Source organism: Typopeltis vanoorti, chromosome 19, assembly GCF_054136105.1.
Source record: "Typopeltis vanoorti isolate ZY-2024b chromosome 19, IOZ_Tvanoo_1.0, whole genome shotgun sequence".
In the NCBI taxonomy this organism is placed as follows: Eukaryota; Metazoa; Arthropoda; class Arachnida; order Uropygi; family Thelyphonidae; genus Typopeltis; species Typopeltis vanoorti.
In genome coordinates, this window is record NC_143567.1 from 44,306,774 (window position 1) to 44,330,466 (window position 23,693).

The 23,693-nt window shown below is 35.3% G+C and overlaps 1 protein-coding gene across 4 annotated transcripts in view; it reads left to right on the forward strand.

Moving 5' to 3' along the window:
- obe (activating signal cointegrator 1 complex subunit obelus) overlaps positions 1-23,693 on the forward strand; it is a 596,544-nt gene that overhangs the window by 31,305 nt on the left and 541,546 nt on the right. For 3 of the 4 annotated variants that reach the window (XM_090409638.1, XM_090409636.1, XM_090409637.1), the window contains exons 3-4: positions 4,544-4,653; positions 18,928-19,499. In XM_090409638.1, the coding sequence (XP_090265764.1) occupies positions 4,544-4,653; positions 18,928-19,499 (682 nt within the window). Of the gene's footprint in view, positions 1-4,543; positions 4,654-18,927; positions 19,500-22,352; positions 22,387-23,693 lie in introns of those variants that run through there. The other variant, XM_090409639.1, reaches the window with a different exon arrangement.

The following is a 23,693-nucleotide window of genomic DNA, read 5'->3' on the forward strand; positions in this document are numbered from 1 at the left end:
TAGTTTTATCAGTGTAGCTGCTTGTAATCCTCTCATCTTAGAGTGTATGACTTTCCACTTTTCCACATTAAACTGCCTTCCATTATTAGTATTATTATACTGCTATCCCCATGGTGTCAGAAGACTCATCATATCTATTATTCTCACAATACCTATCATACCTCTCCTTAAACTCATTCACTGATGTAGTACTCACAACCCATTCACCACCCTCCAAGCAAAAAGTCTAGTCCTAATACCCTTGCTAACTACACTCTTTCATATAATTTCCAGGAGCAGCCCCTTTGTCCTCTCCCTTCCTGCCAGGTACTGAAAAGAGTTTGGTGTCTTGTCCTGTAAAACTCCTTAAAATTACTTAAATGCTTCTATTATGTATCCTCATTTTTGCCTGTCAATTAGCTTTTGGTGCTCATTGACCTTTGGTCTATTATAGGAAGTGGCCTTACTAATCCTTATAAAGGGGAATAATGACCACCCTATCTCTACTTGTCAGTATGTTCTTAAAAAAAAAACGTAATCTGATATTCTGTTTTGGACACCTTCACAATATGCCCTCTAAATTTCAACTCTCTGTCCACAATCATCTCAAAGTCCCTGGCATCATTAGTCTCCTGCAGTTCAGTTCCATCCATATAGTATACAGCTTGTGATTTCTTCTTTCCAAAGTGTGTCCCCTTACTCTTAGCCAGATTAAGCTGGCAGCCATACCTTTTCCCTGTACTGCCAGTCTATTTACGTTATCCTGCAGGATCTTTACATTACTGTTGCTCTTCCCAGTTTTGCATTATCAACAAATAACTGAATGTTTCCCATCAGATCCATTCCCTGTATGATTGATATACAAATTCAACAATACAGGACCAAGTACTGAGTCCTGTGGTACACCACTTATCACTCTTTTCTCCCAGACTACTCTCCTCCATAAACCTCTCTTTGATATTATATCCAATTTTGATATTTGATATCCAAGAGATTGATGAGGCTAGGGACTTAGGGGTATTGGTAGATAGGGAGATGAAGTTCAGAGGACACATTGCTAAGGTGTCCAAAATTGTACATAGGATTACTTGGTTGTTGAGGAACACACTGACATCCAGAGATAAAGAGGTTATTATTCCCCTTTATAAAGTATTGATACTTTCACATTTGGATTACTGTGCTCAGGTCTGGTCACCTGGATTCCTTGGAGATGAGGAGGCTGTGGAGAGGGTTTAGAGAAGAGTGACCAAGTTGGTGAGTTATATAAAAAATGCTCCCTACATTGATAGATTGAGAGCTTGTGGATTGCAGAGATTGGTTGATAGGCGAAGAAGAGGGGATATGATAGAAACATTCAAATTACTGAAAGGTTTTTATAGGATTGATGCAGGGGAAATGTTTCAGCTGTGTGATAGTGATGGACGAACAAGAGGTCATCTCTGGAAATTAAAGAAGAGTGTGGTTAACAAAGGTGTCAGAACAAGGTTTTTTGCCTGGAGGGTGGTGAATGAGTGGAATTCATTGCCTGACTTAGTTGTGAGCTCTTCGTCTGTAAATGAATTCAAGAAGAGATATGACAGATATTGTTTTGCTAGTTTGGGTCTCCCGCAATGAGTCTACAGACTCCATGGAGATACCCGTAATAATAATAATATCTGTCCATTAGCTAGGCTGTAATCTTAATCACCAGATTCATATTTATCCCCATTTTCTCTAATTTATGCAACATAGTTCTGTGTGGAATCCTGACAAATGCCTTTGCAAAGTCTTGCAATATCACTGAATAGCTTTCCCTTATCCAATTCTATTGTAACTATTATAAAAAGTAAGCAAATTACTAAGGTAAGACCTATCCTTCACAAAACCATGCTATCAGCCCAGTGCTGAATTCTGTCTTTCACCAATTTCTCCTATATCTTAACCACCACTGCTGAGATATGCTCATTGGACTATAATTGGCTATTTCTGGCTTGAAGCTCCTTTATGTAGTCGACCATTTTGAATATTTTGTCCTCTTTCCACTCCATTGGCACCTTTCTGGTACTGAGGCTTAAATTAAACAGCTTGGTCAGAGGAGTGCTTATTCCATTGCACTTATGATACACAGGCTAATATGCCATCTAATCCCATGGTCATATTTAACTTAAGGGTCTGCAGTATTCTAAGCACCTGCAGTTCTTCAACCTCTATTCTCCTATCAGTCAATGATATTTCAATATCATCCAGCATTGCAATATCACCACCTAATTCATACACCTTTGCAAAATGACCACTCAGTTACTCAACTGTTTGGTTTGCTCTTTTACTTCCCTACTTATCATCAGCACTTTTTATAAGCCATCCTTCTGTAGTCATTGTTCCTTTTACTTACCACAAAGTAAAAAAAACTCTAGAATTTCTTTCTTCCTCATCAGCTAGTTTCCTCTCATGAGCAGTGCAAGAAGAGTGATTTGTATATGGTTCTTTGTACTGCTCATGGGAAATACTGATCACTTTTTTCTTTATACTCCCTTCCCAGCTTTTTCTTCAACTTCTGTTTAATGATGCTATTCATCCATTTAACTCCTGCCTGAGTTATCTTCCTGACTCTGCATATACAGTCTATTGTTTATCCAGAGCTTTATGCACCTCCTTGACCAATGGAGGTGGTCAAGGAGGTGTTTGACCACTTCAGTTGTACTATGAACATTTCTTCTTTCCAAATTCTTATGCTACAGCATTGCTGAATAAAGGGTAGGTCTTGTCACATAATAACCTGCTTTGTAATTCCACATTTACTCCTTCATAGAAAATTCTGCTGTCTAGCAATCTCCCAGCTGAAGACTACACAGCAGAGATAGTGTAGCTAGTTTGGTTACTGTTAAGTTCTCTGATGCTGTTATCAGATCCAGCACGCTCAAACCTCTTGTCCCCTCCATTACATGTTGTCTCAGGTAATTATCTCTTAGCAGCTGTATAAATTTCATTTCCTTCTTTCCATGTGACCAATTCTTCCTTCCGGTTTGTGTCCCCATAGTTGAAATCACCCATTATAATTACTCGACCTGCACTCATTGTACTAATTTGCCAATGCATGCCATCTATTCTCCCATATTCCTCCTGGGTTATAGCAGTAACTATATGTACTTCATCTGTTGGCCTCTATCTCACACCAGATAGTTTCAAGTGAACTGCCCTTTGCATTCTACATTAACTGCATATCTGAATTATTATTAGTTTCTCATACTGTCAGTCTGTTTAAATGCTCTCTACATACTACTCTTTCATATCTATCCATCAGCCAAATTTTCCCCATTTGTCCCAATATGTGCAACAGATTTCCATATGGTATCCTGTTAAACGCCCCTATAAAGTCTTTGTGTTCATGAAGGTTGCTTATTTTGGTCAAATAATAGTTCTTAGACGTGTTGTACAACCAGGCTCTGATATACCCATGAGTTTTAGGCTCTTCTTTAAAAGAAAAAAGTTTGTGATGCGAGTGTAGTTATGCAGCAAATATTTTAGTAATTCATGGTAAATTGCTTCTTTCATTCTTCTCTGTAATCAGAATCTTCAGTGTGCACTGCCTGAAACTTCTTTAATAAGAAAGTCTTTCTGTAACTGAATGTTTTATTGATTGGCCATTCAGGTAGTGTTTTTGTTGATAAAAAAAAATATGTGCTTTAATTATTGAAAGGTATTTTTTAAAGTAATTCATGCATCATGAAAATTACTGCATAAGTATGCAGTGTAGCAAGAAAGTAATAACTGAAATAAATAAAACAACTCCTGAGGCTGAATATTCTTAGACTTCTTATTATGTTTAAAAAGACTTGGAAAACTTATCTGCTGCAGTGCTATTCAGTTCCACTACCATATATTTTTGAATATCATTGATCATATAAGTTGGTGACCTTTCAGTTTCAACTTGGTAAACAGGAAAAAATCTGCTAGCATCAAGCTAGAGAAATAATGGATAGTTATTGAGCTTAATTTGTCTTGAGTTTTTTTCTTATCATACAAAAGAGCCTGGCACAAACTTTGCACAGATTTTTCTTTTACTTACCCAAGTCTACAGTAATTATGGACCTTATCAATTGACTTATAACATGTAATTTACTTCCCATAATCTATGTCAATTTGATGGTCTCATGCAAGTAAATTGTATGCTTTGCCTGCAGGTTTCAGTTGTTCAGATCCTGCTTGCCCTCCTGAAAATGCTTAAACCATTAAAATATTTGTGCTCAGGAGAAGGTCTCCTCCCCATAAATAATTGTAATATTTGTGTACACTTGGACTTTTCCCAACTAACAAAATGTGATGTGTTCCATTGTTGGGTTTCTGACTGTGCAGAAAATACTTCAAAGCACATTTGTACAAAACAAATCCCAACTGATTATACAGCACTACAAAGCTTATACTTCAGTGTATCTGTAGTAGTCTCTTGCAGAATGATACTCCTACTGCATCTTTCTATTTTATTTCAGTCTTATTATATTCTTGCAGTGTGTGTTTGCCTTTAGCACATGAAACATTATTAAGCATTGCAGAAGTTTGTTTTTTAATATTTTATTATTCATTTTAGGAATGCAAGTTTTGGAGGTGTGAAGGATTTTTTTCTGAATTCCTGTTCTGTTTCTGAAGATGAAATTATGAAGTTTTTTAAAGAATTGATTTCTCTAGCAAAGGAAATGGGTAATTTAGATTTAGCTATAGTTAAATCATAATAATTATATGTCATCAGACATCTTATTAAAATTATATAATGTTACAGTTGGCTCTTTGTTTATATTTATAACAATGAACCATTGTTTATTATGTTGTGCATTATAAGTTGTTTATGTTATTTTTAACAATGAGCCTTTGTTTATTACGAAGGCCTCTAGACAGCAACAACAGAGTAGGACATGTCTGTGAAAAAATGAGTTTTTGATATAATTTTAGAGATTTTACCATAGATTTGCAGGAAGCCTGATCTAGACAAAAAGTATTGTCTGTGGGTAGTTTGTGAGTAATATTTTATATATTTTCTGTAAGTAAAAAGTGAAATGGTAGAGTAGAGTGAAAGTCAGTCACTGGAGCAAAGATAAGTTTTATGGAATATTTTTGAAGAATTTTATGCATTTCATTGAAGATTTATTTAATTAGTGATACTGAGACTGATTGTATATTACTTGATAATTAATATACAATCAGTTGTTAGTAGTGAATTTTTATATAACAGTTAACGGAAGCAAAAATGGCGGCAAGGACTAGGTCAACCAGACGATGGTGCAAAAATTGAGGTTTTTTTTTTTTTTATTTTTTAAAATGAGGTTACCATTCATGAAAGGTTATTACTAAACCTATCTATAGTATATGGGGTGCTTAAGGGTCAAAGCTATATAACTGAGAGGAGAACTCCACATAACCTGCAAAGCAATGCGGAGAACCGACCAGGGCTTCTGACCTAATGTCCAATCCTCACCTTCTCGTGGTGCACCCTGTTAGATATCTACCTGGATACTGAACGGACGAGGATGGGCTGGCAATTTGGGATTTAGATGACCAAATTATATTCTTATTCGCTTAAACCAAAATTTCAAATGATGATACAACATGACAGAATTTCATACTGGCTAGGGCGTTGCCTGGTTAAACAAGGTGCAAGTTGTTTTCGCAAGGGAACCAGGACAAACAGCCAAAAGTCGGCTACTGGAACAAATCCAAAAACTTGCCCCAACTCAACATCACCAGAGTTCAAGATCAGTACTATCAACATAAGAAGCCTGAATGGCAAAGAAATGGAGCTAGCTGAGGAATTGGATAAGTACCAGATCGACGTAATAGGCGTGACTGAAAAAAAAAAAGACAAAAACTGGTGAGAGCTTTCTGAGCAATAAATACAAAATGATATATTCAGGCAATGACAATCAAGGAAAAGAAGGAGTAGCCATAGTATTCAACACTAAATACGAGGCTAATCTTCTTGAATGGCAGGCAGTCTCAAGTAGAGTGATGTGGGCAAATATCAGAATGGGGAATTGGACAACGAGACTTATTGTCCAGTTCCCCATGGTATAACACAAGGTTCTACTAAGGTAGAAGTGGAGGAATTTTTTGAGGCTTTAGAGAAAGCAACTGACACAATGAAAAAGGAAAAGTTGGTCCTTGTTGGGGATCTAAATAGCAGAGTAGGAAATGATTGTCAGACATACAAAATATTTTGAGAAAATTTGGAGAAAAGAGCAAAGTTAATAATAATGGCAAATACCTGTTGGATTACTGTTCAGGACATGGACTGGTTATTACTAACACAATGCTCCAACATAAAAACGTGCACAAATTCACATGGAGAGAAGAGGCAAGGAATAAGAAAAGTCTCATTGACTATGTTGTTGTTGATAGTGATGTTTTCCACTGGTGCAGGACACCAGAGTGTACAGAGGGTTTGAAATTGGAAGTGATCACCATTTAGTCTTGAGCAGGATAAATTGAATTTCATATTGAAAAGAATAACATGTAAGAAAGTTTTAAAGTGAATAAAAGTTGAGCAGCTCTCAGATGTGAACTGTAGACTAAAATACACAAATATTATTCAAGAAAAAATGAAAGAGTTTGAGAACAGAAACCAAACCTTGGAGATTCACTGACAAGTTTTGAAGAAAACACTGATTGATTCAGCCAGAGAGTCATGTGGTGAGGTTGTCTGCAAGGATAGAAAAATCAGAACCCCATGGTGGACACAAGTAGTTTAAGAGGTAGTGAAGGAAAAGAAGAAAGCATATCAAAAGTTCCTGGCAAATAAGTCAGCTTGTGCTCTTAGAGAATACAGAGACAAATGTAAGAAAGCTAAACACTGTGCAAAACTGGCTAAACAAAAGTCATGGAAGGACTTTGACAAGAACATAGAAAATAAATATCAAGAAGGTGGCAAATATTCTGGAGGTTATTGAAGAAGCTCAGAAATGGAGGAAAGAGTGCAAGGAGAAAAAGATATCCTTGAAGTATGGAGTAATTACTTCAAAAAATTGCTAAATGAAACAAGCAGTGATGACAGCACAGTGGTAAAAAACACTGACCAGGCAGTGTGAAATCAGGAATACATATCCATGCTTGAAGTAGAAAAAGCCATGAAAAGCTTGAAATGTGGAAATGCAGCAGGAATAGATGATATTCGACCACAAATGCTGAAGTATTATTATGATTACGGGTAACTCCAGGGAATCATTATACTCATCGAGGGTGGGCCCAAGTATGAAGGTATAAAAGTCTTACAGTGGCTGCACTGCATAGTTCAGAAAGACTGGACAGAGGGGCAAATTCCCGATGATTGGGGTAGAGCTCTCATAGTACCCATATATAAAAAGGGAAATAAAACTGAATGTGAGAATTACAGAGGTATTTCCCTACTGAGTGTTCCTGTTAAGATTTATGCAAGTATACTCGAGAAACGGTTGAGAAGAATTGTGGAAGGAAAGCTTGGTGAAGAACAAGCTGGATTCAGGCCAAATAGAGGCTGTCAGGATCAGTTCTTCACTTTACGACAAATAGTTGGGAAATCATGGGAATATAACAAAGCTTAGTATTTAAGTTGTAGATCTGAAAAAAAAAGGCATATAACAAGGTGCCACAAGAGGAGCTATTGAAAACACTACAGTTATATGGTGTTAATGGGGCATTCTATCAAGCAATACTTAGTCTTTATTTGAGTTGTAAGTCAGCAGTTAGAATTGAAGGAAGTACAGGAAGGTAGTTTAATGTTAAATTTATTTTAACATTAAACTACCTATCAGACAAGGATGTACATTATCCCCTCTTTTATTCATTATCTATATCGATCACATTATGAAGGAAAGTGGTATTAAACCTGATATCAAAATTGGAGGTGTTCATGTCAGCTCTTTGCTTTATGCGGATGATGTTATACTTCTAAATAAATCCGCTACAAGTCTGCAAGATTCCCTGACTAAATTGAATAACTGTTGTAAGAGATATGGTACGAAGGTAAGCAATAACAAGATGGAGATAATGAAAATAGGCAGAAGCATTGAAAATATCAACTGAATCGTGAATGGAGAACCTGGAACAAGTAAAACATTTCAGCTACTTAGGCACGATTTTTAGTGAAGATGGTAAATTAAATATGGAAACAAACAACAGAATCAACAAAGCTGGTATGGTAGGAAGTCAACTGAATAAATTTATATGAAATGAGAGAGATTAACCAAAACACTAAATTAGATGTATACAAGACAATGTTCAAACCAATTTTAACGTATGGATCTGAGAGCTGGGTTAGAAGTAAAACACTTGACCAATGACTAGAGACTACAGATATGAGAGGCCTGAGAAAGATTAGGGGCATGAACAGATGGCATCAATGGCAATATCATATTAAAAATGAGGATATTAGGAAATAACTTGATATTGTCAGCATCCAGGAATGCATTAGCAGAGGTAATCTCAGGTGGTATGGTCACTTAAGCAGAATGGAAAAAGGAAAGATGAACAGAACAAGTGTTCTCTGCCAGGTTGGCAGGAAAAAGACCCAGAGGAAGACTAAGATATTGGTGGATTGATACAGTAAAAAGTGTCTTAGAAGACAGAAATATAATACCTGATAATATTCGAGTCTTGACAGGTAATAGACTGATTTGGAGGAAAATTGTAGATAGGAAGTTAGTAATGATATAAATTTTTCATATAGTACTATCATATCCTGTACACCCCTTGAGGGTACATGGCAGGAATTTGATGATGATGATCTATAGTACATTTGTACAGTGGGTGGGGTAAGGATTTTCTCCCCTATTTTTTGTCAATTTTATATATATTTTGTAATTTTTGTTTTATTTTATTTATTTTTACCTGGTTCAGAAACCCTGCTCTAGAGACCAATGGAACTCTTTCAGCCACACAGCAGGGTGGTGGTCTCATGCTGGGTGATGAAATTCATTTCCACCTAAAGAAAATCAGAAACATCCATGCCTACAGTGGAATTCGAATCCCCAACCTGTTGGTTGGAGAGCGAGTATGCTAACCACTCAGCCAACCAGGCTGGCAGAGTTGAGTGATGTCGATTTTACTAAGAAGGTTCTTTGTCAAGAGTGTAATATGTAGATGTGGGTGAATGTGGCAGCTATGTTTGTAGAGAGAGTTAGGGTTTATAGAAAGTACGATACAGCAATCCCTTGATTAATGTGCCTAATGCGTTCTTTAAAATAGCACATTAATCTAAAATGCACTAATTGAATATAATAACCTATGAGAAAAAGTATAATTTGTTCCTCAAATTTCTTTTTTGACTGAATTTTTTTTTTTTTATAAAAAGAATTAGGATATATCTCACTACCTAGTTAAAGGAAAACCATAAAGCTGAAAGACAATAAAACATATTCAGAATATAAATGTATTATTCTACTTCTTATCAAAGAATTGAGCTAACATAGTTTGGCGGTCATTATTTTTTTTGTTTTTTTTAATACAACAGATGGTATGGCCCTATTAGCTGTTCTGCAAATTTTACTGCTTCTTTCTTTGTCAGGGTCACCTCTAAGCATCGCTGCCTAAAAACTTTGTACGAAAAATATTTTCAAATTATTGCTGTGAAATCTCTTTGGGTTTGTCAGTGATTAAATTTTCTTCATATTCTTCAGGTCCCACTGTGCATCTAAATTTAATAGGTCAGAATCACTCAATTTTTCAGAATGAGATTATGATATTTAATTAACTTAGATTCATTTGAAAAGCTTCTAAAATCATTTGCACAATGTGCTTCCAAACGGCATGCATATTGCTAGCAGTAATTTCATTCGACTTTGAGACTTTATAACCAGGCTGAGATTTCTCTTATTTGGCCAGAAAAGTCTTGCTTCCAAAAAAAGGCTGGTTTCATCGATGTTAAATATTTGTTGGTCACAATAGCTCCCTTCTTCCACAATTTTCTTCAAAATCTCTGGATCATTTGCTGCCACCTCCTTATCTGCACACTTGCAGTTTTGCCTGTGATTCAAATATTATGTAGGCATTTCTCTTTTTGAAATGCTTAAACCACCCAGCACTAGCATGAAATTCTTCTTTTCTATCATTGATAGCCCTTTCTTCCAAGGGTTCCAAAGAGACTTAATGCTTTTGATTTTATATGGTCAGTGCTTAACGGGATCCGTTTTTGGTTACACTCTCCATGTAGAAAGAAGTCTCTAATTCAATCATCATAATACTTTTACTAAAATAAAGAGCCATATTTAGTAAATACTTTATGCACTGACCGAGAGTTCGCTTACGAAAAATACACCTCTCCGACGATTCAAGTTCCTTAGTATTACAAGAGAGTTTTTGCCCCCTTAAGGTTTCTGCCTGGTCTGCACAAAGCAGTTGAATTGTAACACAAATACACTGCTGCCACCTGCAGGAAAATGAACCAATAAGTTCAAAACAGCTGTCAGACCAGTGAAACCTTATCAAAATGGACCAGTAGGAGGCGAATATACGGACACTTGGGCATAGCGGTCATGCTTCCTATAAGGTCCGGCTAGGGCAACTCATAAATGCTGGCGAGTGTATTCCCATAAGCTCTCTGGTCAAATTACATACGAAACTTTTATAGTTTCTGTATTTTCATCTATAATGCTGGATTTAACATTCACTTGATTTTTATAATTATAATACTTTGATTTCATGTGCATGCATTATGAACTTGAAGCAGCCTTTTTCTTTGTATTAAAATTGATATTATAGTTGATTCACCCATTTTTGTGTTCTTGTCCTATCGTTGCTCTGGACTCGCCTTGTTCATTTTTCTTTATTATTTCAAGTTTTTCTTCCAATGAGATTACTTTTCGAATGATTTTCACACTTCCACTTTTTTGCTCACTAATTATTTTATTCATGAAAGGTTGGGAAAATATTTTAAAATGAAAAAAGTAAGGAAAACAATTGCAAGGAGGCACGAGAGATAGCAATCAGCAGAATGCTATGTAATTATTAGACGACATACATTTTGACTGTAAATTTGGAACATAGTGTACATAGAAATAGTGTAGTATGCCATTAAAAAAATAACTTCGTAAAATGTTTTAAATCGGTAACTAAATTATTTCATCCTGGTGAGTGATTTTTTAAAATAGTTAGCTATAAAAAATGTATAGAAAGAAAATTTTTAAAATGTGTAAAATTTACCTGTAAGATGTATATAGGCGCACTAATTGAATTTGGGTATACAAAAAGAATTACGCACTAATCAGAGGTGCATTAATCGAGGGATTGCTGTATGTTAATTGATTGAAGTAATATGAAAGTCAGGAACTGGAAGTGAAGAATACCAAATGAAAGGCAAAAGGCAGTGATGGATGTTAGACTAGGAATCCAGGAGAGTGAGTGTGAGAATATGAATGTGGAGAACATGATTGTGAATATGGAAATGATTAGAAAAAAGGAAAACTGAGCACAATTAGAGAAGCAGATCTGACCGATGAAGTAAGAGCTGGCATGATTGTTGGGGACAGAAGAAAGTCTGACTGACAGAGCAATAGCAGAAATGATTCCTAGAATGCAAGAATTGAAGAATGAAATGATTAAGATGTGGAATGAGATGAGGTGTGTGTGTGTACAGAATGAAATAGGATGTACAGCAGGATAAAAAGAATAAAATGAAAGATAGTAGAGAAAAAAAAGAAGTAGCAAATGACTCAAGAATAGCATTATGTGGAAATTCTATCATAAAAGATAGGGGTTGTGCAAGGTCTGTTTAGAAACCAAGGAGGGAGAATATTGATTGATTGAGGTGCTGGATAGGAGAAGTAAGCATCTGAGAGAGTTAGTGGTTGTGGTTGGAATGAATGATTTAGTTGGGCATTGGGAGAATGTTAGGATGGATATCAGAAGATTATTGAGTAGAGTGGGGGGACGAATGGAACTGTTGGAAAGGTTGCTGCGGGAATATAATATAATGAGTGATGCAAACAAGGTATCAATGGAAATCAGATGATGTAAATGAGCAGTAGAGTTGGACCAGGTATAATAACTGATGCGGTTGTGACTGGAGAGGAGAATGTGAGAACAAAATGCAAGTTGGATAAGGAAACAGGGTGGGCCAAGGAGGTCAGGGAGAATGAATTCTGAAAGCAGTAATGAATGCATGTGTGTGGATGGTAGCATAGAAATGGAACAGCCTAGAATACTTGGGAGGGGTTGAATTAGGGAGGTATATTGGATAGAAAGTGAGGAAAAGTCACAGATGGGGGACAGGCAGCATGAGTAGGACTGGTTATAGATCAAGAAATGAATTGTCGTGCTTATTTATGAATGCCAGGAGTATCAAATAAAGGAGATGAAATTGTTATATTGATTGAGTTTATGTGCCCAAAAATAGTCAAAATAAGTGAAACATGGTTGAATGACATCTTGGCAGGAATAGAAATGGAGGGATATGATGTTTTTCATGAAGATATGAAAGGCAAGAAAAGGGAAGTGTTGCTGATGATGGAAGGGGAATTATGTCAGCACAAGATTGAGATATGAAGGGAAAAAGTGGCAGTAGTTTTGAAGTAGTATCGTGTGAAGTGGAGGTTGATAGAATGAGATATTTGGTAGGGTGTTACTGCAGGCCAGGGAATATGGAGGGTGGAGACAAAGAAATGTATAGACAACTTGGCTTAGTGAGCAAGCAAAAGGTGATCATTATGGGTGATTTCAATTAGGGCAATAGGCATTGGAATGAATAGACATTGTCAGGTAATAAAGATAACGAATTTTTGATTTCTTAAGGGACAACAGTCTTGGGCTATATCTGATCAGGTTATATCATAAGAGGATGTGATTGTGAATGGAGTGTCTAAACTTCCCCGCGGTTGGTAAGAGTAATCATGAAGTGATCACCTGGATTGTATGGGTGGCCAGTGATATGAGAACTTTTATAAAGAAGGCATATGAGGTGCTATCAAAAAGAAACCGGACTGTGCCTGATACTTGGCAACAGATTGAGTTATAGTCTCACACTGCCAGGTATCAGTAGCATAGACATTGTTGAGTGAGCCTGCCACGTGGCGTTGAGTTCTGTGCACTGGAACTCATGTAACGTGTGATATTCTTGTCATGTGTTTGTGCCATTCTGCGATTCTGCCATGAACACGAAATTAGAACAAAGAGCAAATGTAAAATTTTGTGTAAAACTGGGAAAATCTGCTGCAGAGACTCTTGAATTACTTCGTAAGGCATATGAAAATGAAGCCATGAGCTGAACTCAGTGTTTTGAGTGGCACTTGCATTTTAAGAAGAGCAGAACCACCTTAGAGGACAGTCAGAAGCCGGGGTGACCATCCACCAGCACAACCCACGAAAATGTCAAAATTCGACAGATCATCCATGTAGGTCGACATATCACAATCCAGGAAGTTGCTGACAGAGCTGGGATTTCATATGGAGCAGCTCAAGTGATCATAACAAGAAATTTAAACATGCATCATGTCATTGCCAAGTTCGTTCCTTCTAACCAGAAGTCTGTCAAGATCTTCGTCAAAAGGCTGTTGATGACCCAGCCTTCATCTCAATGATCATCACACGGGATGAGACTTGGGTTTACATCTACAACCCAGAGACAAAACAGCAATCGTCACAGTGGAAGAGTCCACATTCCCCAAGACCAAAGAAGCAAGGCAACTTAGGAGTGCGACCAAGAGCATGTTGATCATCTTTTTTGACATTAAGGGGATTGTGTCCCACCTAGTCAGATGGTCAGTGCAGAATTTTACTGCAACATTTTAAGGCAGTTGAGAGAAAACGTTCGTCATAAAAGACTGGAACTGTGGTGAAGCCACAACTTGCTCCTTCACAATGACAACAATACTCCCTCCCACAGCATCTTAACAGTGTGAGAATTTTTGCAGCCAACACGATCATCCCATATCTTCCTTACTTGCCAGATTTAGCCCCTTGTCACTTCTTTTTGTTTCCAAAAATGAAATTGAAGCTGAAGGGGCAGCAGTTTGACACCATTAAGGAGATTCAAGATGAATCACAAGCGGTGCTTGATGCGCTTCAACAAAAAAACTTCCAGGAAGCATTTGGAGCATGATGAAAGTGGGATTGCTCGGGGGGGGGGGGTCCGTGGGCGCTTAAGTCCAAATTTAAATTGGCTAAGTTGTAAAGATTTATTAGCCTAGTCCAATTTCTTTTTGATAGCACCTCGTGTATCTGGAACTACAAGCTTGGTGATTATGAAAAACTTAGGAGAAAACTGGGAGCTATAACATGGAAAGAGGAATTGAGTGGGAAGGAGGCAGATGTTGCTTGGGCATTAATCAAGAGATATTTAACAGCAGCAATGTCTGAGTGTATTCCAAAGATGAAAAGGCTAAACAAGGTAGGAGCAAAATTGATGAATGAAGAGATTAAGCGTGACATCTGGTAGAAGTCACTGTGGGGATAACACAAGATGAATGTTGGTAACGATCAGTTGCATGAAGTGTGCAAAGACAGGTGAAGGTGACTCAGTAAAGCAGTATGAGAAGAAATTAGCCAACCAAGCTAATAAAAATCCTAGTGATTTCTTTTGTTATGTGGCAAGTTTAAGAAAATATGACTGAGAGGACGATGTTAGTTGATGAGCTGATGCATGGGATCTAGTTACAGTATTCAATGAGTAGCTTGTCAGTATATTTCATTCTTGCAAATACCTTATCATGAGAAGCTGGAGTGTAGGGGGTATGGTGAAGGAGGGACTGATAGTGAATGAACAGGAGGTATATGAGGAATTAAGTAAACTTGATGTTAATAAGGCAGTAGGACTTGATAATAGATTGGAATGTGTCTTAAAGGAATGCTGTAGCTAATTAATGGCAACTTTGGCATACTTGTTTAACATAAGACTTGAAACAGAGCAAGTCCCAAAGTACTGGAAGGTGGGAAAAATGTTTGAAAATTTTTTCACTTCACAAAGGGTGGGATAGCACCTCCTGTGAATGTATAGACATATTTTCAACAGCTTTTTCATGAGTGACTGATACTATATGTATGTTACCAATCACTCATAAAGCAGTGGCAAGCAAAAAAAAAACAATCAGAACACTTTTAGATAGCAATCTTAGGACGACAATAAAGAAATTCTATCTATTTAAGAAAATTAAAACGAAATGTGTAATAATTCTTTCTCAGCTTTCCATTTTCATATCCTGCATGTTCCATCAATGGTTATGAAATAAATCAATCGCCACTGTCCACTTGCACATCTATTTTAAGATTATGCATTCACTTTCCATTATATCATAATTCTTCTTCATAAGCCTACTTCATAGTATGACAAAGTGATTTCCAGAGATAAAATGATTGAGTATCCTCTCCTATTATTGGTCATATTCCATCAGTGATAATCAACAAAAAAATAGTCATTTGTAATGACTGGCTTGACTAGTTGCAATAAGTAAGGTAAAAATACAAAAGCTGTTCAACATGAAACATGCCATAGACTTGGCATTATGTAAATAAAACTGTTGAATTAATTGAAATCTCTTCTGATTTCTTTACTTGTCAACTAAAAATTGCTACATGAATGAAGCAGATGAATGCATAAATAAATAGCATGAATCCATCAGAGGATTCACGCTATTTATAGTCCTCTGAATGCATGGTGCCCCATTACCTCTCAAACTATCTTTATTCTATTGAAATGCTTTACAACCTAAAAGTACAGAAGCTTATCCATGCAGTGACTGGATCATCTTGGTTAGTTATGTCCACAGAGCCTCTGTTTTCAAACAGAAATGTGAGTCCAAAAACCAGCCCACCTTTTCTGTTTTCTATATGGAACTTGGCAGGAATAAGAAACATAAATCTCCTAATCCAGAAAATATTCAGTAATATACCAATGAAAATCCCCAAAACAAAAATGAAATACAAATATTTGCAAACAGCCATTATAAGGGCCTTCCAGAATCCAACTACCAACCAACATTTCAGCTTGTGTCATCTGAATTCTCTTTACCACATCTGCTCACAGACTTCAAGAAAATATACCACTGCTTTGTGTCAGCACACCCGACCTCACCCTTTGTATATGCATTCACATTCATGTCTGCATACCTACACAGGCCACTCAACTTTCAATGAGGGTTCCTACAAAGCAAGGAGTATCAGACTAGATGCAGACATACAGTGAAGATTGTGGTACATCTTACTCACTCATTAAAGCTCCTACTTTCTACTAAGAGAATCCAATGTTTGTCTCTTCTGCAACATCCTGGGAACACATACTCCATACAGACCAAAAACATGTAGGATATATACTGTATAACTTCTTCATTGGTGCTAAAACTCATCTGCAACTTAATAAACAGACAAGAAAACCATCACCCATCTGTTATAGAGTGTGAGAAACACCTTAAGCAGAACTTACATAGAAAACTGTTTCTTGAATGTCAGCACTACACAGAATAAGACACTATTCTCTGTGGTCCAATTCACTGCAGATTCAACCCCCCCCTCCCAAAGGGTGCCCTCCTACCCTTCAGCCCTCTGGACTGAAGAAAATATGAATTTTCTTATATATCTGAGATGCCACTGCCACTTAGAACTGTAGTGTCCTTCCTTCCTTTCTTATTTAATAGTTTTCTGTTATATAGTTTTTATCCTTTTTAATATGTATTTTGTGAAATATAAATAGTTTCTTGTTTTTCAAATATATATATTTTACTGTTTAATAAAAAAAAAAAAATTCCAATGTGTTCAACTGTCATATTTATCTATTAGAACATTTCCATGGCACAGAAATTCCATTATTCTTTCAAAAGGCAGCTAGCTATATGTGACTTTGCTACTTCCTTCCTCATTGAACCAGTTTACTTTTAAGACATTCTGCTTAACTTATAGATCAGAGATACTGGAACATGCTAGAAAGTTTTCTCATGTTCAAGTGTGGTAGCTGAGTTGTTCACATGTAACATTTCCTTTCTAACAAAAGTCTCCCCTAAGGATATTCCTCTTTGTTCACCTCCATGTCTGCTAGAAATGTGAATATGAAGGCTTTCTATTCTTTGCATTACATAGTTTAAGCTGTGAATTTAATATTGTATTATATTCAGTATTATCTACTGGTGTCTTACATGCTCTGGAAAGAAGACATCAAGTTGCTGTTACATTAATGCTGCCCTTTAGCAATTGCTGTGCAAAACTCCACATACTTGTTCATTAGATTTCTGCCCTGATCTAGGCAATATGCCAAGACACTTCATTTCTCCAAATTTCTTTATAATCTGTTGGATGGTTTTCCCTTCCCAGTCCATGAATGGTTAGAAACCTGTAGCACATAAGTATCATTGGTGGGCCAAGGATTAGATAATTCAACAACTCTGCCCTTAGAAACCAGATATATTTTTTAGACCAGTCACTTCATCCTTTCAGTAAGCAGAACAATGATCTCTCTTGTTGAGCAGTAAAAATCATTAATGAATAATAATAATAATAATTGATTACTCACGTGAAAAGCCTGCTGTTCCTAAAATTTTCACATTGTGCATTATAAGCATCTTCAGCACAGAACAAAAGCACAGTTATTGTATATCACAGATGGATTAAAAATTCCCGAGTTTTAATGGAGCAGTATGGCCTTAGATGAGAAGTTGTTAATCAGCACTAATAGATAATGGTCAGACTGAACATCATCCATATTAAAAATTATAATATGGACTGTAAAGTGCAATGTGAATTGTATCCTTGAGTGAATTTTTTTTATTATTATAAATTATTAGGACTTCACTTTTTTTTTATGTTGATCCCACCCATGAAAAGTTATTTGCAAACCTATAGTAAATTTTGTGCCATGGATGGGCTAAGGATTTTTTTTCTATTTTTATCACTTTTGTATATTTTTTGTATTTTTATTTTATTTTTTCAGATAGTCCGAAAACTCTGCTCTAGAGACTAAACATGGAGCTGTTTTCCAAGCCACTTCAGGCCTCCTAAGCAGGGTGGTGGTCACTGGGCAATGAAATTCATCTCCCACCTAAAGATAATCACAAACATCCATACCCATGGCAGGATTTGAACCTGCAGCCTTGGTTGGAGAGCTGGTATGCAAACCACTCGGCCAACCAGGCTGGCTAATAATTGCTTACTAATAAATTATTATTAATTAGTAATAATTAATAATTATTAACAAGCTTATAATTACATTACTACTTTACTAAAATTCATTATTTCAAGTCTGCATTGTTAATCTTTCTGTGATACATGCTTATGCTTTGTTCCAGTTTTCATACTGGAACAAAGCAATACACTAGATGAAAATTTTATGAATAAAAGATGTTTTTTTTTATGTAAGTAATTTAATGGCAACGGGTTTCAGTTAAGTAGTAGCTGTGAATAAAAATCATTTGCACCTTGGATGTTGTTTTTTCCCTTATCTATTCACAAATGGTTATAAACCTGTAGTAAATTAGTATCATTAGTGAGCCAAGGGTTAAATAATTTGACAACTTTTCCGTAACTTCTAGCTACAGTTGTATTCAAGCCCATATCCTGCTGGAGAACAGAGAGAGAGAGAGAGAGATACTATCCATTGGCAAACCTGACACATGACTGCTATTTACAGCTCATTGCAAATGTTTTTCTAAATTGATAAATGTCAAAAAACATTGCTATCTGAATTACATCAAATACAAATTAAATTCACTAGTGTGTGTGTGTGTGTGTGTGTGTGTGTGATATCGTAATGAGAGAGATGTTATACTGAGATCTTCTCCCATGTCATTTTATATCCACTTGTATGGCTGGTATGTTTAGTATATCAATAAGAGCACCAATTTTATCACTGCATTTTCTTTTTAGGCTCTGGACAATATACATATAGAAGGTGCTCCAGTTAGATCTAAGTGCGATACTTTAATTGTGAAGATCCTCTATATTCATATTAATTACAATACTTAATTGGAAGCAAATATTTGAATTAGTCTCAATTTTCTTACTGTAATTATTCCTTTTTTATTTTTTAAATTTCAGCTGGATCAGAATCATCATCTGCTGTGATTGAAGGTGCAGCTGTTTATCTTCTAGAAGTGTTTCAGGACTGTACAATGGTAAGTTGTGAACAAATACAAAAACTGCGCAGGATGTTTGGGCCTATACACATGCCGTTGGCTACTAAAGCTTGCAATTTAGTGAATAGAATTATTGGCTTATTATCTAGTGATATGCAACAGATGCTGAAAGAAAAAAAGTTTGTTAAAGATGATGATATATATGAAAGTGAAGAATTTGGGCTAAAGATAAAGTTTGTCGAATTACAGCCATTAACAGAGAGTGATTTATTAATCGGAATTGATGATTATGCTGACGATAAGGATATTAACTTTAGTTTACAGTATCAAGAAAGTGACAAAAAAGAAAATGTTGAAGCTTCTGATACATTAATGAGCTCTTCTCAACACAAGAAGTATGATCGTGAATGGTTGAAAAATGAAGTTAAACAAGCCTATGGAAGTGATCTGCTTGAAGTTCCACTGGATGATATTGTAAATTCTCTCATGCAACTGCTGCATTCAGAGAAATCTAATGATGAACTGCAAAATGAAGTAAGTCTTTTTAAGTAATATGAATATTGATTTTTTTTTTATACCATATTTACTGATATTAGCTCTCTCTTAAAATTAATAGTCATAACACTTACTCATTAATCATAATGAATAATACATCTGTAGCTTTATTTTTTTTTAAATGATAATGTTGCTTATCATTTAAAAAATGCTTATTACAAGAATTATAAAGACCATAATTCATCTCTTCTGTAACTTCATTTCTAAGCCGAATATAATTGGTCCATCACTTCTATTCAATAGGATACAACTTGGCAGATTTGAAGCATTAAATTCAGTTAAATATTGGGAGATCTCTAATCTGCCCTAAGTCTGAGTTTAATTTTGAGGCCATAACATTGTTATGGCCTCAAAATTAAAGCTTTTGGATTGACAACATATCATACAATTTTACATCATTTGGTGTTATTTTGCATAATTTAGACACCAAAAGTTCTATCATGGGAATTAAAATTGCCCCAAGACATTTATTATGGCTCTTCAAAATAAGCTTTCAAACACATTTTTGAAAATTATGGAGACAACTACTGTGTTTGAATAAAAACTTTAGTTTAATATAACTAAAATCTACATTCGACGTTTCGACCTTTATGTCAAGGTCGTCTTCTGGAGCATACAACTATACACAGACAACAAGCTACACTACAATCAAACTGGTTTGTTAGTTACTAACCAACCGCTACAACAATTGTTGGCCTTGTTGTTGTTGCGCCCAATATATTTCTGCAACCAACAGATAACACTAATAATAGGACTCCAGCTGGTGTATAAATTTTTTTTTTTTTTTTTCACCAGAGGTCAGGCCAACAATTGTTGTAGCGGTTGGTCAGTAACTTTAACAAACCAGTTTGATTGTAGTGTAGCTTGTTGTCTGTGTATAGTTGTATGCTCCAGAAGATGACCTTGACATAAAGGTCGAAACGTCGAATGTAGATTTTAGTTATATTAAACTGAAGTTTCTATTCAAACACGGTAGTTGTCTCCATAATTTTCAAAAATGTATTTGGATCACCGTGTAAGCTTAAAAGAAAGGAAACTTTCAAACACCTCTGTAGTTCAGATAATTCATCCAGTTTCAGTCAGATTTGAAATATGGTTGATTTTTATGTTATACTTGCAATTTAGACATGCTTAGAAGTTCAGTGTGAGTGGGATGTAAAGGAGCAGAAGATAATATGCCCAGATGCTGCTATAGGTTATGTTGCACAACAGATTTTTGACCAGTACTTCCTTGACTTTTTTTCCTTTTCGTCTACAGATAAAAAATGAATGATATTTCCTAAAATATATTTCATATTAAAAAAAAAAAGCAAGCCAAGTAGAGGAACTTAAAAACTAGGGATGAGCTGAATATTTGATTTTGCTTTGGCATGTTTTTCAGATATTTGACTTCAGCCAAATCAGTAGAATGCAACCAATTGGGAAAAGCCTTCCTTTATCTTCTGCAACCATTCAAATAGAAAGATTTCCATGGCTAATCAGTAAACCTATTCCACAGTACAATTTCTCAGAAAATTTCTTTTGGCTCTAGTGAGCTTATTTCTTGAAAGAGTTTTTTTCAGAAGTCCAAAATATTTATGAAGAAACCAGATGTATGCTACTCCAAAAAATGCTGAAAAATTCCTTTTACTACATCATAATTTATTGCAAAATCATTTTGATTATTAAATCCATAATTATTCTTCATATTTCACAATTCAAAATAAGTTTTATTAATATTTTTGTTGAAGAAACAAATGCAGTATTTTGTTGATTTTTATGCTGTATTGTTTTTTTTTTTAAAAAAACAATGTTCTCTATGAAATGATAGTTTTATTATATTGAAACGAAGGGTATTATTGCTCATGTATATTTTATAGCCAAATGTTGAAATGAAATTTCAACATTTGGTTATAAAGAAAAAAAGAAAGAAAGCGAAGTTTCAAATATTTACCAGTGAGCTTATGAGAAATAAGACTGGAATTGGAGTTGCCTTGGTTGCACTATTTAAACAACATGAACTCTACTCACAACCTGTATATTCACTTTTTATTGATGCATTAAGTTTCACTAGCCTGAAACATCAGAGCTGAGAAGCTTATATTTGTTTTATTTGGTTATTATAATAGACAGTATTACAGATTCATCTACATTTTATAGTAGAATGTGGAAACAAGCGAAAGTAAGAAATGTAGAAAAATTTTCCTACTTTCGAAAATTTACTGGAAAGCTTATGAGAAGGCAATATTCTTACAAATTCTCTGGTAAATTTTCAAAAGTTTTAAGTTTTTCTACATTAGGTTATAAAATATGGATGGATCCATAATATCCTCTATTATATCTCACTTATTTCAAATTGATGCATCTCAGCTATCTACTTAAAATTCAACAGTTATTATATTTAAGGAAAGCAAAATTTTATTTTCCCTTTCTATCAAAGAGAAACTTAAATGTCTTCATTTTGGCAAAGCAAAATAAACAAAAATAGGAGATATTAATGAACATTCTTATTTAGTAGCTCATATATAATATAGAAAGTTTGAGAGTTTTGAATTCAGAAGAGAGAACTTATAAGAATTCGGTTCTTGGCATCGGAGTTGTAGCATGCACTGTTTAAAAAAAAACTTTCAAGTTTCTTAAATAGTGCATGAAATATGACCTGTTTATTTTACAATGCTGAAATGAATACATTTAGGCTCTTCTGTGATAATTACCCTTTAAGCACTGACTTCAGTTATGAAAAATAAAATTTTCAGAAACAGAATTGCTTTAGTATTGAATAAGGGATTCTTGTCATTTTAAGGTTTCTGCCAAATCTCTGATGAGAACCAACAGTTCAAAACAGCGGTCAGGTCAGTGAAACCATAATCGGAAGAACTAATAAAAGGTGAGTATATGGACATCTTGACAATATGCATGTCTTTTAAGTAGTGCAAGCTAAGGCAACTACTATACCAAAGATGGTATTCTCATAAAACTCTCTGGTGAGTTTTTGAAACTTTCAAAGTTTCTATACATATATATTTATTTATTTTTATGTGTTCACATGATTAGGTGAAATATTATTACACATTTTTTAATCTTTCTTCATTTTGCAATTTAACCAAAGTGCTGAATATTTGGCTGAAGCATAATTCATCATTATCATCATCAAATTCCTGATATATACCCTCAAGGGGGTGTGCAGGATATGATAGTACTACATGAAAAATTACATCATTACTATCTACAATTTTCCTCCAAATCAGTCTGGAGGAACTAACTCTAACATTGTCAGATCTTATATTTCTATCTTCTAAGGCACTTTTTACTGTATCAATCCACTTATATCTTGGTCTTCATCTGGGTCTTTTTCCTGCCAACCTGGCAGAGAACACTTGTTTTGCTAATCTTTCCTCACCCATTCTGTTTAAGTGACCATACCACCTGAGATTAGCTCTGCTAATGCATTCCTGGATGCTGACAATGTCAAGTTCTTTCCTAATATCCTCGTTTTCAATATGATATTGTCATTGATGCCATCTATTCATGCCCCTAATCTTTCTCAGGCCTCTCATATCTGTAGTCTCTAGTCTTTGGTCAAGTGTTTTACTTGACTAAAGACTAGAGACCAGCTCTCAGATCCATAAGTTAAAATTGGCTTCGATACTGTCTTGTATACAGGTAATTTAGTGTTTTGGCTAATTTCTCTCTTATTCCATATAAATTTATTCAGTTGACTTCCTACCATACCAGCTTTGTTGATTCTATTGTCTATTTCCATATTTAATTTACCATCTTCACTAAAAATCGTGCCTAAGTAACTGAAATGTTTTACTTGTTCTATAGGTTCTCCATTTACAATGCAGTTGATATTTTCAATATTTCTGCCTATTTTCATTGTCTTTGTCTTTTTAATGCTGTCCTTCATGCTATATCTGTTACAACAGTTATTCACTTTAGGCAGGGAATCTTGCAGACTTGTAGCGGATTTATTTAGAAGTATAACATCATCCACATAAAGCAAAGAGCTGAGATTAACTTCTCCAATTTTGATATCAGGTTTAATACCACTTTCCTTTATAATGTGATCCATGTAGATAATGAATAACAGAGGGGATAATGTGCATCCTTGTCTCACACCAGATTTAACATTAAACCACCTTCCTGTACTTCCTTCAATTCTAACTGCTGACTTACAACTCAAATAAAGAC